This window comes from Glandiceps talaboti, chromosome 17, assembly GCF_964340395.1.
Source record: "Glandiceps talaboti chromosome 17, keGlaTala1.1, whole genome shotgun sequence".
NCBI classification, from domain to species: Eukaryota; Metazoa; Hemichordata; class Enteropneusta; family Spengelidae; genus Glandiceps; species Glandiceps talaboti.
Genome location: NC_135565.1, coordinates 16,003,979 through 16,017,608, shown reverse-complemented (window position 1 = coordinate 16,017,608; position 13,630 = coordinate 16,003,979). Strand labels below are relative to the sequence as shown.

The 13,630-nt window shown below is 36.2% G+C and overlaps 1 protein-coding gene across 1 annotated transcript in view; it reads right to left on the bottom strand.

Annotated features, from left to right (window-relative positions):
• Window positions 1–13,630, bottom strand: part of LOC144448682 (uncharacterized) — a 37,736-nt gene that overhangs the window by 9,850 nt on the left and 14,256 nt on the right. Inside the window, exons 3-6 of the mRNA XM_078138968.1 lie at window positions 8,438–8,621; window positions 3,850–3,995; window positions 2,930–3,079; window positions 695–2,105 (exon numbers count right to left, since the gene is read on the bottom strand). Of these exons, the coding sequence (XP_077995094.1) occupies window positions 695–2,105; window positions 2,930–3,079; window positions 3,850–3,995; window positions 8,438–8,621 (1,891 nt within the window). The remainder of the gene's footprint in view (window positions 1–694; window positions 2,106–2,929; window positions 3,080–3,849; window positions 3,996–8,437; window positions 8,622–13,630) is intronic.

The following is a 13,630-nucleotide window of genomic DNA, read 5'->3' as shown; positions in this document are numbered from 1 at the left end:
CCATTGTGATAAGTTTAATATGGACTGTACTTGCTTAATGATACAGCAGTTTTACCTTTGTGCAAGGTTTTAATGGAATATTTTGGTGCATGCCAGCATAATAGCTGTGCACAGAAGCAAAATATTGGTGTTAACCATTGGGTGGTATTATTTTGGGCGTGTACCACAAAACTGGGCACCCCTGTACAACATGCATATACTAGCATTGTACCACATTGCGGGCAGAGCACATAGCAATTACTACCGCCAACATGGACCTATCAATGGTACAGCACTCATACTTATTGAATTCCCTGGGTAGTGTGCAATCCCTGTAGCCCATATAAGGAATTAGGATTAATTCATTTACATACTGCCCTCTTTCTCACCTGGTCCAAATTCATACAGCTTAAATCACTGGGGCACAACAATTTACTATTTTGTACACTCATTTCACCTGATCTTTGAGCCTATAATTGTCAGCAATTTTCACCTTAGAATTGAGACTAATATGTTCACAATTTTAGACTTATTTCACCTTAGAAATGAAACTATCATGTTAGCACTTTAGTCTCATTTCGCCTCACCTCTGAGACCATCATGTTAGCAATTTTAGACGTATTTCAACTTACGTTTGAGACTAAAATGTCAAACACTTCACTTATTTCATCTTACATTTGAAACTCTTCACTACATAAGGCTCATTCCTGCTTACCTTTGACTCTATCATGTTCTCAATTTCTGGTATAAAGTCTTCTTGTAGAGTTTTATACAGTGCCCTTTCATTCATACTTTTACTCTTCTTGAACGTCTCAGCTAAGTTTTCCCAGTCTTGCACAGTTTCACAAATCAACTGCCACTTTGCTGAACTCTGTCTACAAGTCTCAATCTCAGTATCACTATCTGTCTCACACTCACTCTCTACAACCTTCACTTTTTTCTTCATTTTTTCACTCTTGATATTATTCTTTGGTTTGCGTCCACGTTTCTTGGGAGACTTCATTTCACTCTCACTTTTCTTTTTCTTTCCCTTGGATGTTTTTCCAGGACTTTCATTCTTAATTTGGCAATTTTTTGTCTTTTTCTTCTTTGTCAATTTCTGTAATACAATATCGTCTTCATCATCATCACTACTACTACTACTATCCTCAATAAATTCCTTACTTTTGTATACCTTGTTTATAGTATCCTCCTTCCTAGGCCGACCCCGTTTCTTTGGCGTAGTGCTCGGAGGAGTACTTTTCCCATTATCAGCTTTTGATTTCAGTGATTTTTGTTTCCCCACATTGTTATTGAGACTTTCACTCTCCATTTTGTACTTTTTATGAGATTTTTTAGACACATGTTTATCAACACGCTTTCTCTTGCTCCCTTTGTTTTGTAAAGTTTCGTATAAATCTGTATCGTTCTCCAGATTCTCTTTCTTTGGCGTTATTACATCCTTCTCCTCATCTTCATCATCAATGTCTGATTCATCACCTTCATCACAATCAGCTTCCTTCTTAATCCACCCGGCTTCCTCCTTAATGTTTCTACTCTCACAGCTATCCTCCTGTTTAATACTGTTTCCCAACACAGACTCGTCGTTCAAGATACAATTGTTGGTTTTCTTAGAGGTGGAATTCGACCACTGTAATTTTGTACTGGATTTGGGTGATATGTTGTTAGACTCTGTTTTCAAAACCTTTCTGCAGTTTATCAGTGGTTCATCGCTATCAGAATCACTACTGCCCACAAATTTTCTACTCTTCTTTGGCGAGGGGTTCACACACTCCTCCTCCTCTCCCTCTTCATCAGTCCAATCTGAATCTACAGTTTGTTCAAGGCTACGATTTATCTTTGGTTTGGATATGTTGTCTGTTATTTTTGAGTCACAATTAAGGTCACTATCATTGTCTTGTGCATGTTCACTGCCTTCACTAACACACTCAGGAACATCCATCAAATTATCACAATTACTGTCACTTTCACATCTGCTATCATCTTCAATTTTCATCCCATTCTCCTCCGTATCCTGGCAACGCTGTCTCTTTATCTTTTCATCTTCCACCAATTTTTCTTTCTCATCGTCATTATTTTTCTTCTTCCGCCCTCTTGGTGATTTTGTCTTGTGTTGTACATGTTTACTGCGAGAAAGAAAGACAGACACAAAAATATAAATACAACATACTTTTTTTGTTAGAAGTCACTTTGACACCATGATTTTTACTTTTAAAAAAAAAATTCCTCTTCTTACGATAATTAAAAAAATAAACCCACAATATAAGGCCCAAATATCAGAATCAGACTAACTTTAATAGGCGCATCCCACTAGGAGAACTTAAAATCAGCAACTACAACTATTTGTTATTTTTGGCATTTTGTGCATGTTGAAAAAAGAAATCTTTTGGTGAACGGTTTCAATTGTTAAACTGATTAACTGAATTTGAATTGATGCTGCTACATTATTTCAATGAAATAATTAACGTATCAACACATTGTTAGATGCTGATAGGAGTTTATGCTTCCACCAGTATAAAACATAATTCATTCAAGTAACAAATTTTGCAAAAAATAAGTTTCAGTAACAGCTAATGGGGACTACATCAAAATAAACCGAGATCAACAAACGCGTGTGTAAGAAACGTGTCACTATAAATGCTTAATCTGCAGATTAAGATGGCGCTTACTATGCTAGATGACATTGACTGTGTAACACACTCACATAGCTTACAGAGCTGACATGAAACTGTCATTCTAGAGAGTATTACAGATTTAGTATCTCCTAATGTTTGACTACAGGAGTATGAATATACAGGAAAGAAATCTGTCACTATATTTTTGGAACTAGTTGCATTTTGGGGACTGTATTCATGAAAATGTAGGCGTGATACACGTTGGGAAGTGTCAAAATACTGGCCTAGGATTGAAAATTAGCACTTTAACATCTAATACAGGACAGTTTTCTTACCTGTCATTTGAATTCTTTTTCTTCCTTCCTCGTTTTTTCTTCTCCTTTTCTTTCTTCTTTTGTTTCTGTCGTGCAGCTTTTTCTTTGGCTTTTTGCTTTTTCTTCTTGGCCTTCTCTAGTTCTTTCTTGCGCTTTTTCTTTTCCTTTTCTCTACAAGGTTTAAAATAGAATATTGAATCTTTATTTAGCATTTCGATTTCATGCAAGAAACAAATAATTTATTTATGTATTTAGGTATTTTCACTTCATTATCTTATTTATCATGTATTTTGTATAATCTATCTACTTATTTATTCAAATACTTAGACAGTTTGTATGACTTTAGCTTTCTAGTGTCTGATCCTTACAAACTGACAATCTTCTATTTTGATATTTCCATCTAAAATAAACACCAGTCTGTAAGCCCTATTGTCGAGGGTGGGTGGTAGGGTTTGGGGCTACTCCCCTTATTTGAGTATACGTATATGTACCACCAATTTGGGGTGCGCTTTCTAGCCCTTTGGGTCTGTTTTTCCAGTAAAACGGGGGTCCACTTTGCATTATTTTCGATTTTGCTTGGTCAAAAATATATTCTATTGTCCTTTACTGAATCATACATGTAACTGCCATCATTAATTGCCCCAAAATGACCCAAAACCAAACGAAATGTCAGTCAGAATACCCTTTCTGTGATAGTTTGATGAATAAGTACAGACATCACTGGGGAAAGAAAACAGATATGCATTAAAGTTAAGAAGGTGAAGAATTTCTTATCTTTTTGTTTTAAATGTTTACAAAAGTGTTTAGGGTCGGCGGTGTAAACTGCATGTAGGGTTGGTTGGGTTATTGAAACACCTTTTTTTTTATTTTGCCTTATGTGGTAAAATTTTATATCAGGTAATGAGAATTGACATTATTTTTGTAAGTAACACACTGTGTACCTTTCTTTTTTCTTTCTCTTCTTGATGTCTTCTTCAGATTCTCCAGGTTCCTCTTTGTACAATCTAGTACCATAGAAATACCAATATGTAGCTTTCTTACTGTCACTCCCTAATGGTTCCACTCTCAAACTGTCAGCTTCTAACCCCTGTGGTAAAAAACATTGAAATCAAAGTCATTATTATATATACAAGTATATGACAATGTCCAAAATACTAAGACAGGCTGTTGCAATAACTTACTGAAAAAGTTTGGAGTTCACCATGTGTTTTTAAGACTAATTTTTTGAAGCATATTTGTGTGAGTTTTTCTATGTTTCTATGTTTCTGTCAGTTTTATTGTTCCTGTATTTTGTATTTGTTTTTAAAAGTGCATTTTCAGGGTGTTTTACATTTCGTCTTTTTGTTGTCTTTTGGAGGGTCCTTGGGAAGACTAGCATTTTGCTAACCAGGTTATCTGTATAAATTTTAACCTCTTTAAATAAAGTTTATTATATATTTCATCCCTAGAATTTATCTGTTAAGTAGGGTATCCATACATTATTCACTAGTACCTCTCTCCTTTCAGCTCAGGAAAATATAGTAACATAAGAGGTGTTGTTTTAGTCTGGAGGATATCCACAGCTTTGAATCTCTTCTCAATGGGGTGAAGAGTGAGAGTTGAGAATGCTGATAGCCTCTAGACTAGGGGTGCTGTCACTGAGCCCAAACTGAATAATGACAAAGTCACTTATGTTTTATATACTTCATTGATACACAAAAGATACATGATTGTATTGGTACATTCTCGCAAACTAGAACTGATATTTCATCCTCTTGGTGGTGTATCAAAGGAGGCTGTCATTTATGACGATGGTATTGGTACAACAGGGTTAGCATTATGGGTAAGAAATGGGTTAGGTCCCGTAACATACAAATTTAAAATTGATTCAAATGAAGTCAGTGAATAATTCACTGTCAAGGAATAGCCTTAAACTCTTGCCTCTTAGAGATCTGGGTGAACATTGTAACGTAACTGACTGCAAAGAGATAATATCTATTGCAGCTAGGGAGTTATAGTTAGCTATAGGAGAGGATTTAGGTTTGACCCCCTAACATTACCATAATTTGTAATCATCAATGAATGGCTAATATGCTACACTTGCACTAGTCCTGCTTGAATATGTGGGCTGAGTTGGGACTCGATTTTGACTATGTCTCTCTCCTTTTAAGTCCAACTTGTAGACGGAATAATCTGGAACCTGATTCTGACTTGGTGTCTCTCCTTTCTTTAGTGTTTAGGGACAATTTCAGAATCAAGTTCCTTACTCCGTCTGCAAGCTTTAGGCATTTACGAATATTCAGTAAGTACTGTCACTAGTCACCATTACTCTAATATACACCAGTTGGGAAACCAAATACTAGAGTGATGGCGACCAGTGACATACTTTCTGAATATTCTTAAATGCCTAACAATGTTATTGTTTTTTACTAGGACCATCCATCCATTGAATGTCAGTACAGAAGTGACTGTCAGTTGGGGTTAGGAGAGGGAATCCGGTTACACCCCAAATACATTTCATTTGTAATCATCAATGAATGGATCTTATACCAGGATAAGCAAGTGAATTATAACTACCTGGCAAAATGCCAGCTATACAACAAACTGGGTAACCTCTCTGTCTCTCTTAAGAGTGACTTGACCCAATTACAGGGTGGCTAGAGAATGAAGTCAGTGGAGCAGAGAGTAATGTTATCTATCATAGTGACAGGAAGGGCCGAATGGAAAGATAGCATTTATAGTAATTGTCAGGAACTAAAGATGATGGCGTGTGTCATACTAGTAAACAACTGATACGTCAGTTTCATAGAAGACTACGTTGTTGACATGTGTCACACTAGTAAACAACGGAGATGTCAGTTTCATAGAAGACTGTTGGTGACATGTGTCACACTAATAAACAACTGAGATGTCAGTTTCATAGAAGACTGTTGATGACACGTGTCACACTAGTAAACAACTGATACGTCAGTTTCATAGAAGACTACGTTGTTGACATGTGTCTCACTAGTAGACAACTGATACGTCAGTTTCATAGAAGACTGTTGGTGATGTGTCACACTAGTAAACAACTGATACGTCAGTTTCATAGTAGACTACGTTGGTGACATGTGTCTCACTAGTAGACAACTGATACGTCAGTTTCATAGAAGACTACGTTGTTGACATGTGTCACACTAGTAAACAACTGAGATGTCAGTTTCATAGTAGACTATGTTGATGACGTGTCACACTAGTAAACAACTGATACGTCAGTTTCATAGAAGACTACGTTGTTGACATGTGTCGTCACACTAGTAAACAACTGAGATGTCAGTTACATAGTAGACTATGTTGATGACATGTGTCACTAGTGAACAACCGATACGTCAGTTACATAAAAGGCTACTGTGGTGACATGTGTCTCACTAGTAAACAACTGATACGTCAGTTTCATAGTAGACTACGTTGATGACGTGTCATCACACTAGTAGACAACTGAGATGTCAGTTTCATAGAAAGCTACTGTGGTGACATGTGTCACACATACAGATAACCAAAATACACCTGAAAACATCCACAACTGCCATCAGTATTCCCCTATATTCATAAATTCTGCTTGCAGAAGTATAATCATATTATTGCCAATATTTTTCGTTACTCAGCAAAATGACACTCATAACCTATAAGGTTTCACGTCACTTAGATAATTATATTTTGTAAATGAAGACAAATATTGTGAAATAATATCAACTTGGTCTACTTAAACCACTCCTTTCTCTACCAGGGTACAATTTGTTTGTAAACAAACACAATAAAAGTTGAGCAGATGAGGATTAATGTAGGGGACAGAGTAGCCTTAAATCTAGTCATGTGGGGGATTTTTGCACTTGGCTTTCCTCCTATCAGCCTGGCATTTCTCTAGTGACCAATTATTCACATCTGAAATTAGATTACAATTTCCTGCTGTGACAATTAAATGTAAATAGGGTTTCCTTCATAGAGCTTAACCCTCCAGAGTTGGTTCTAATCACATGGTGATGCTACTGACCTCATCTCACTGTGGGAAATACAATGGGCAACACTGAAGTAAAGCACTTTCTATAGTGCTATACTCTTTTATAGCATCCATATCAAGTGAAAATGTATACTGTTTCAATTGGTTTCTTTACAAGCCTAGCATGTGGTCTTTCTAATGTAGTCCATTAGCAAATGAAACAGTCTACTTTTACACTTGATATGGATATTATTAATGATTGTGGTGTATACACAACACTTCCCTTTGGTGTTTTGGGATATATTTAAAACCCAGTAAGAATTTGTACATGATTTCATCCCAAAGGTTCATTAAAGCTACTCACAAAATGCCAGGAGTGGTAGGGAAAAGGTGGGAACTATAATGTAGGGGACAGAGTAGACTTAAATCTAGTCATGTGGGGGATTTTTGCACTTGGCTTTCCTCCTATCAGCCTGGCATTTCTCTAGTGACCAATTATTCACATCTGAAATTAGATTACAATTTCCTGCTGTGACAATTAAATGTAAATAGGGTTTCCTTCATAGAGCTTAACCCTCCAGAGTTGGTTCTAATCACATGGTGATGCTACTGACCTCATCTCACTGTGGGAAATACAATGGGCAACACTGAAGTAAAGCACTTTCTATAGTGCTATACTCTTTTATAGCATCCATATCAAGTGAAAATGTATACTGTTTCAATTGGTTTCTTTACAAGCCTAGCATGTGGTCTTTCTAATGTAGTCCATTAGCAAATGAAACAGTCTACTTTTACACTTGATATGGATATTATTAATGATTGTGGTGTATACACAACACTTCCCTTTGGTGTTTTGGGATATATTTAAAACCCAGTAAGAATTTGTACATGATTTCATCCCAAAGGTTCATTAAAGCTACTCACAAAATGCCAGGAGTGGTAGGGAAAAGGTGGGAACTAAAATCCTCACATCGCTGGATTCTAGGTTAGTGGTGTCCAAGGTAGGACTATCATTTAGGGTCAATTGCACAATGTCGCACAAGCTCAAGAAGCGAACATCGTCCATTTAGGACAAAACCCCCTTCCCTTTACCATAAACGAATATTCACAAGTGCGACATCACATGTTAATATGATGTAAACTATGATGCAAAATGTAGTGCAGGGGTGAACAAATCATATTGTGAACTGTTGGTCCCAGGACCAGTACCTTAAAAAATCCAGTGGTCCTGCTGAAAGAATTAGTGGTCACAGGTCCCCCGCTAAATCTTATCTAAGAATCTGTATATTCAGACAACTTTTTAACATAGGTATTAACAGTAATGTACTGGTCCAACAGACCAGACGAGGTAAAATTTATGTGGACCGCAAAAAAAAATTGCAAGTCCCGGACCCAGGACCAGTGGATTTGTTCACCCTTTGTAGTGGTCACACCACTCTGATTGGTATGATGTAAAAACATGGTAAACATGAACTTCCAGCCTTTTGAACCTGCCCCCCCCCCCCCCCCCCCCCCCCCCCATGAACAAAGTTTGCTTATTGAGATTGTGTGGTATTGTGCAATCCAACCCTTACCTTCAGTACATCAGCTACATCATCAGCATCTAATCGATAGTTACATATGGAATGAATAATTTCAACTTTCTTTCTCAAGGGTAGTTCATGGAATTCAGTTTCTTCAAGTGGATTTTCTTTGCCTTCTTCAAACTGCCAGCGATGTTTTATGATATCTTTGAGGTACACTTCATACTTCTCATATCTGTAAGATAATCAAAAACAATGACAATGTGGTCAGTGTTGTGTTTATGGTAATTACGTATGAAGCACTTACAAGGTTCATCATGATTGGTTACCATATTGTACACTGACATGCAGTCAGTGTTGTGTTTATGGTTATTGTGTGTTAAGCACTTACAAGGTTTGTTCTGATTGGTTACTATATACAGTGGTAGGTGGTCAGTTGTGTATCTATAGTAATGATATACAAAGCATCTACAAGACTCATTTTTATTGGTTACCATATCTATATAGAGGCAGGGGTCAATTCAAAAGCATCTACAAGGTTTGCTCTGATTGGTTACCATATTTATACAGCAGCAGATGATCAGTTCAAAAGCGTCTGCAAGGTTCATTCTGATTGGTTACCATATTGATACAATGACAGGTGGTGGTATATGATATGTGACAGATTGGCTAGGCTGAAATACATGTCCTACTCAGGCATATAACTTTGAGCTGTCAATTTTCTACCAGAGGTCTAAATGGCAGTATTATATACATATACAGCACATGCCAAAGTGTTGTGTACTTTGTACCAGGCCTGTCATCATTAATCTTTAAATTTATGTTTGAAGTAGTTTATTTATTCATCTACGCACAGGTATCCCATGACGAACACATATTTATTTCAATTTATGCCAGGTAAAGCTGCATGTGTTCTTACGGATGCCTGGATCCATGATCCTATGATCCAAAAGAAGGGCGCGATTTCCATTTTTTTTCACATACAGAACATGTACATCAAAGCTGTTTAAATTCACAGTAAAATTCCCCATGACAAGACTGACTGTAGAGGTTGTTTCTCTGACCTCTTATTTCAAATATGACAGCAGTATGGATGGTGGCTAGTGATTAATAGGACACTTTATGCCATAAGGTCTCTGGAACGAAGGACCCAAGGTTTTAAGCCTGGCCATATAGTATATTGTATTGTGTTCATTCAAAAGCCACAGACTTTATCAATCAATCAATCAATCAATCAGTGAATTTATAAAGCGACAGTATCCACTACGATGTAGAGTTCAGAGGCGCTGTACAGTTAGAATGCTCTGGAGAACAGATATGTCTTTAGGTTCTTTTTGAAGGCGTTAGCTGTTGGCTTTTGTCGTATTTCCAGTGGCAGTGCATTCCATAGATGGGGTGCAGCATGTGAGAATGCATGCCCGCCATATAGTTTGTACTTGGGTTCGTGCAATAAACATTTGGCAGTTGATCAGAGTGTCCTGGGATTTAATGACAAGTGTTTTAATCCAAGGTTCTCTCATATGTATCTTCAATGGAACCATAAAAATTGCAATGGGATAGGATCATTTTTTTAGTTGTGCACAAACTTTCTCTACACCTGTACCCAGTGTTTGTGTTACTGTACTAAGCAGGTAAAATCTACCAGGGTTTCCCCAACCAAAATTATGGTAGAGTGTATGGGAAACAACACAACTTTTACCCTTCTTGTTACCATGGTTCCCCAACCTTAGCAAGAAAACTGTTTGTTTTTCACACCTAAATTTTACTCCTAATCCTAATCTTTGGAATTACAGACCACATGGCTTTACAAACCTTAGCAATGGCATTGATTTTATTCAAATGCCGAAGTCTTACTGTTATCTGGAAATAAAGACAGCAAGGTTTTAAAACCATGGCAATACAACAAAATTTATCACAAAATCAACAAGGGGAACCATGGTGAAAAATCTGGAGATCTAGGGGAGATGTTTACCAATTTGCCACCCTTTTCAAATACCTTTAGTGAACCATATCTAGTTTTGTAGTGCTGGATTTAACCTACATACCTTTGTACCAACTTTGCAAATAAAATGTTTTATCATATTTTTACCCAACCTTTTATTTATATACACTGAAAATCTTTTCAAATATTTCTTATAGTCATCATGTGAATTACTATATTGTTAATATACTAGTTAAAAGTACAACAATGCTGTATACTATTCATTATTTGCACTTGGTGTATTTTTTACAGTTTCATATATTTGGTTTTCAATCTCAACATTGTTGAGACAAGTTGGAACATGTCATATCATATCTGAATGACTATTAATTTAGTTTATACACTGACCAACTATTGACAGAATTATTAGGGACCAGAATAACTCTATTTACCGCAAAACAGTTTATCAATGTACTGTTTAATTAATAAATTATAACTATGTGTATTTGTGTTATAGATTAACATATTTATTATCATACTTAGCCACAGAACTTAGTGTTTGTTTTGTTGCATTTCTATTTCTGGCCATGAATTATCTATTTTCCATATATAACTTTGTGTTCAATAAAATATACTAGACTAGCAGTGTGCTCTCTAAACCACTTTGATGTGCAACAGATGTGTACAATTTCTAGTGACGCATACAAATTTGGTGTTTCCCTATGTGGCGATTCACAAGAAATGTTGACTCCACAACAACAAAATTTGGTTATCATTAGAGGGCACACTGTAGACTAGATTACATTTATTGGTCATTTGTTACATGTTTGATATTTGCATAAGTGGTGAGTCATTAGTTCTCTTCCTCAATGAACTTAAAAAGGGCACTGAACCATTATATAATTACTCCATTCCAAGAATTTTACCTGACATAAAAGTTTACTACCTTCATACCATAAAATTAACAAGCCTTCAATTGATGACATACACCCCCCCCCCCCCCCCCCCTGTCACCACTAGTCGAGTTCCAATATGGCATAACATTTACATTTAGCTAGAGACCACGTTGGTATTCAGACTAGTGACCACAGACAATGGTACAAATACATACTTTAGTAACCCAGAGATTTGGCTATCTCAGTATCTGACATAAAGTCAACATTCAAACAACATTGTCAAGTCAGATAGCCAAGTCTCTGGGGCTAGTAGTAATATATCAGTGTGTTTGATAACAGGCATCACCTAGGGCAAAAAATGGTTGACTTTAGGTTTAGTTCTCTTTCTGTAGTTATTATACTCTGCAACACTAACATCAACATGAATAATGTCACAGTTTTACACACACACACATTTGCAATCTTTAGGCATTCAAAAACAGTTTTTGTACAATCATGATGCAGGTAAAGAAAAATAGGGGGAAACAAGTCCCATATATTGCATAGAACCCACAATGCCCTCCCTGTTATGTGTTTACGGCTGGTAGGTATATAATAATCTATCACAGGTTTACCAGTCACTGTACCAAGATTCCCAGTCAATATGGACGAAAACTCTTAAAGGCCAATGTTTCAATCCCTGGTCACCACATAATTAGGATGACAGCATGGGATCATTTTTCTGTTCTGGATCAACTTTTTCTATAACTCTACCTGCTAAACAACCAATTTTCACGACTACATTTTAATCCTAATCCGAAGTAAGTCTTTAATTAATAAGTAATTACAATACTGGTTTAAAAAAAAAAAGAGTACAAAGCCTTCTAATTTGACACAAACAAATGTCACATCATTTATTGATTTGTGGTATATTCCATTAACTATTAGCGTTATTACTTTAGGGATTTCACTTACACCTTTTAACCTAATTATCATGGTCAACTGTCATTTTTATCATTTATGGACGATTAATTTCACACATGAATCATACAGGATATTTATTATTCATGGGCCCAATACACAATTTTTTCACAAAATGTGTCCTTCACACTGAAAAATAAAGGGAATTACTAATGTACTTCATTTTTTTAAAACATGAATGGCAAGCTTCTTGTGTAACTTTCATGAGCACAATACATTTTTTTTCCAAAATGTGTTCTCATTCACATTAAAAAATAATGGGAAATATTCTTTTTTTAAAAATATAAATATAAATGGGACATGCTTCTTGTGTAACTTTCATTACCCCAATACACAATTTTCAAAATATGTCCTTATTCATGCTGAGAAATAATGGGAAAAGTTATTTTTAAAACATAAATTTGACAGTCTTCTTTTGTGAGTGTACTTTAATTTATGCAACCCATTTCATTCTCTGTAATTACTTGCATATCTACATGTAGGTCAGCTTGACCTGTATATTTGTTTTGGGTGGTAAGTTGGTAAAACGTACTGGTAATCCTTGTATATTTTACTGGGTTCCTCTCATCATTCATACACATGGAGGTTGTACATATATAAAATTAAATGGTGTCATGCCACTCCCTTTATCAATTTCTATGTTTTTATGCTTGGGGATGATCACACAATGCCACACAAGGTCAAATAAATTAACTTTGTTCATTTTGGCCAAAAACCACCTCCCCTAATTGAACATCCACAAGTGTGACATCAACACATTTGGTGTAAACCATGGTGAAAACTAGAGCTGTCATACCACTATGATTGATACATATAAAAACAAGGTAAACACAGTAAAATGCTAACCAGAAACCCAACACTTTCATATTAGCATTACATTTTAATTAACTTGTCAACATCTCAGTAGTAGTAAGTACAGAACCTTTCATTATTGAAGGCATGAAAGTTTTCGAAATTTGGCTAGAAATGCAAAGGCGAAGTTCAGCAATAGCATTGATGCCAACCCCCACTCCCCCCTCCCCCCATCCCCTAAATGAACCATGTTCGTTGATGGAGTTTGTGTGATGTGCGATCATCCTAAGCACAGACAAACCATACAAATGATTGGTGTTTTTGTTAAGGATGATAACTAGGTCAAGTCTACCTAAGTTCCCACAGTATTCTACAAGGTTCCCTACCAAATTATAGTACAGTGTATATAAATCTATGCTAGTTTTACTAGAATTCCTTGGTCTGTGTTACTGGTTTATCCTAACAAATTATAGTACAGTGCTTATAAATCTATGCCAGTTTTACTAGATTTCCCATCATCGTAAACCACAGCCTCTTTTCATCCAAGAGGCATATTTCATTGCTTCAGCAGAGATATGTGCTCTGGCGTGCGAGAATGAGATTTCCTTGATCTGTTACCGGCTTATCCAACAAGTTATAGTACAGTGTATACAAATCGATACTAGTTTTACTAGA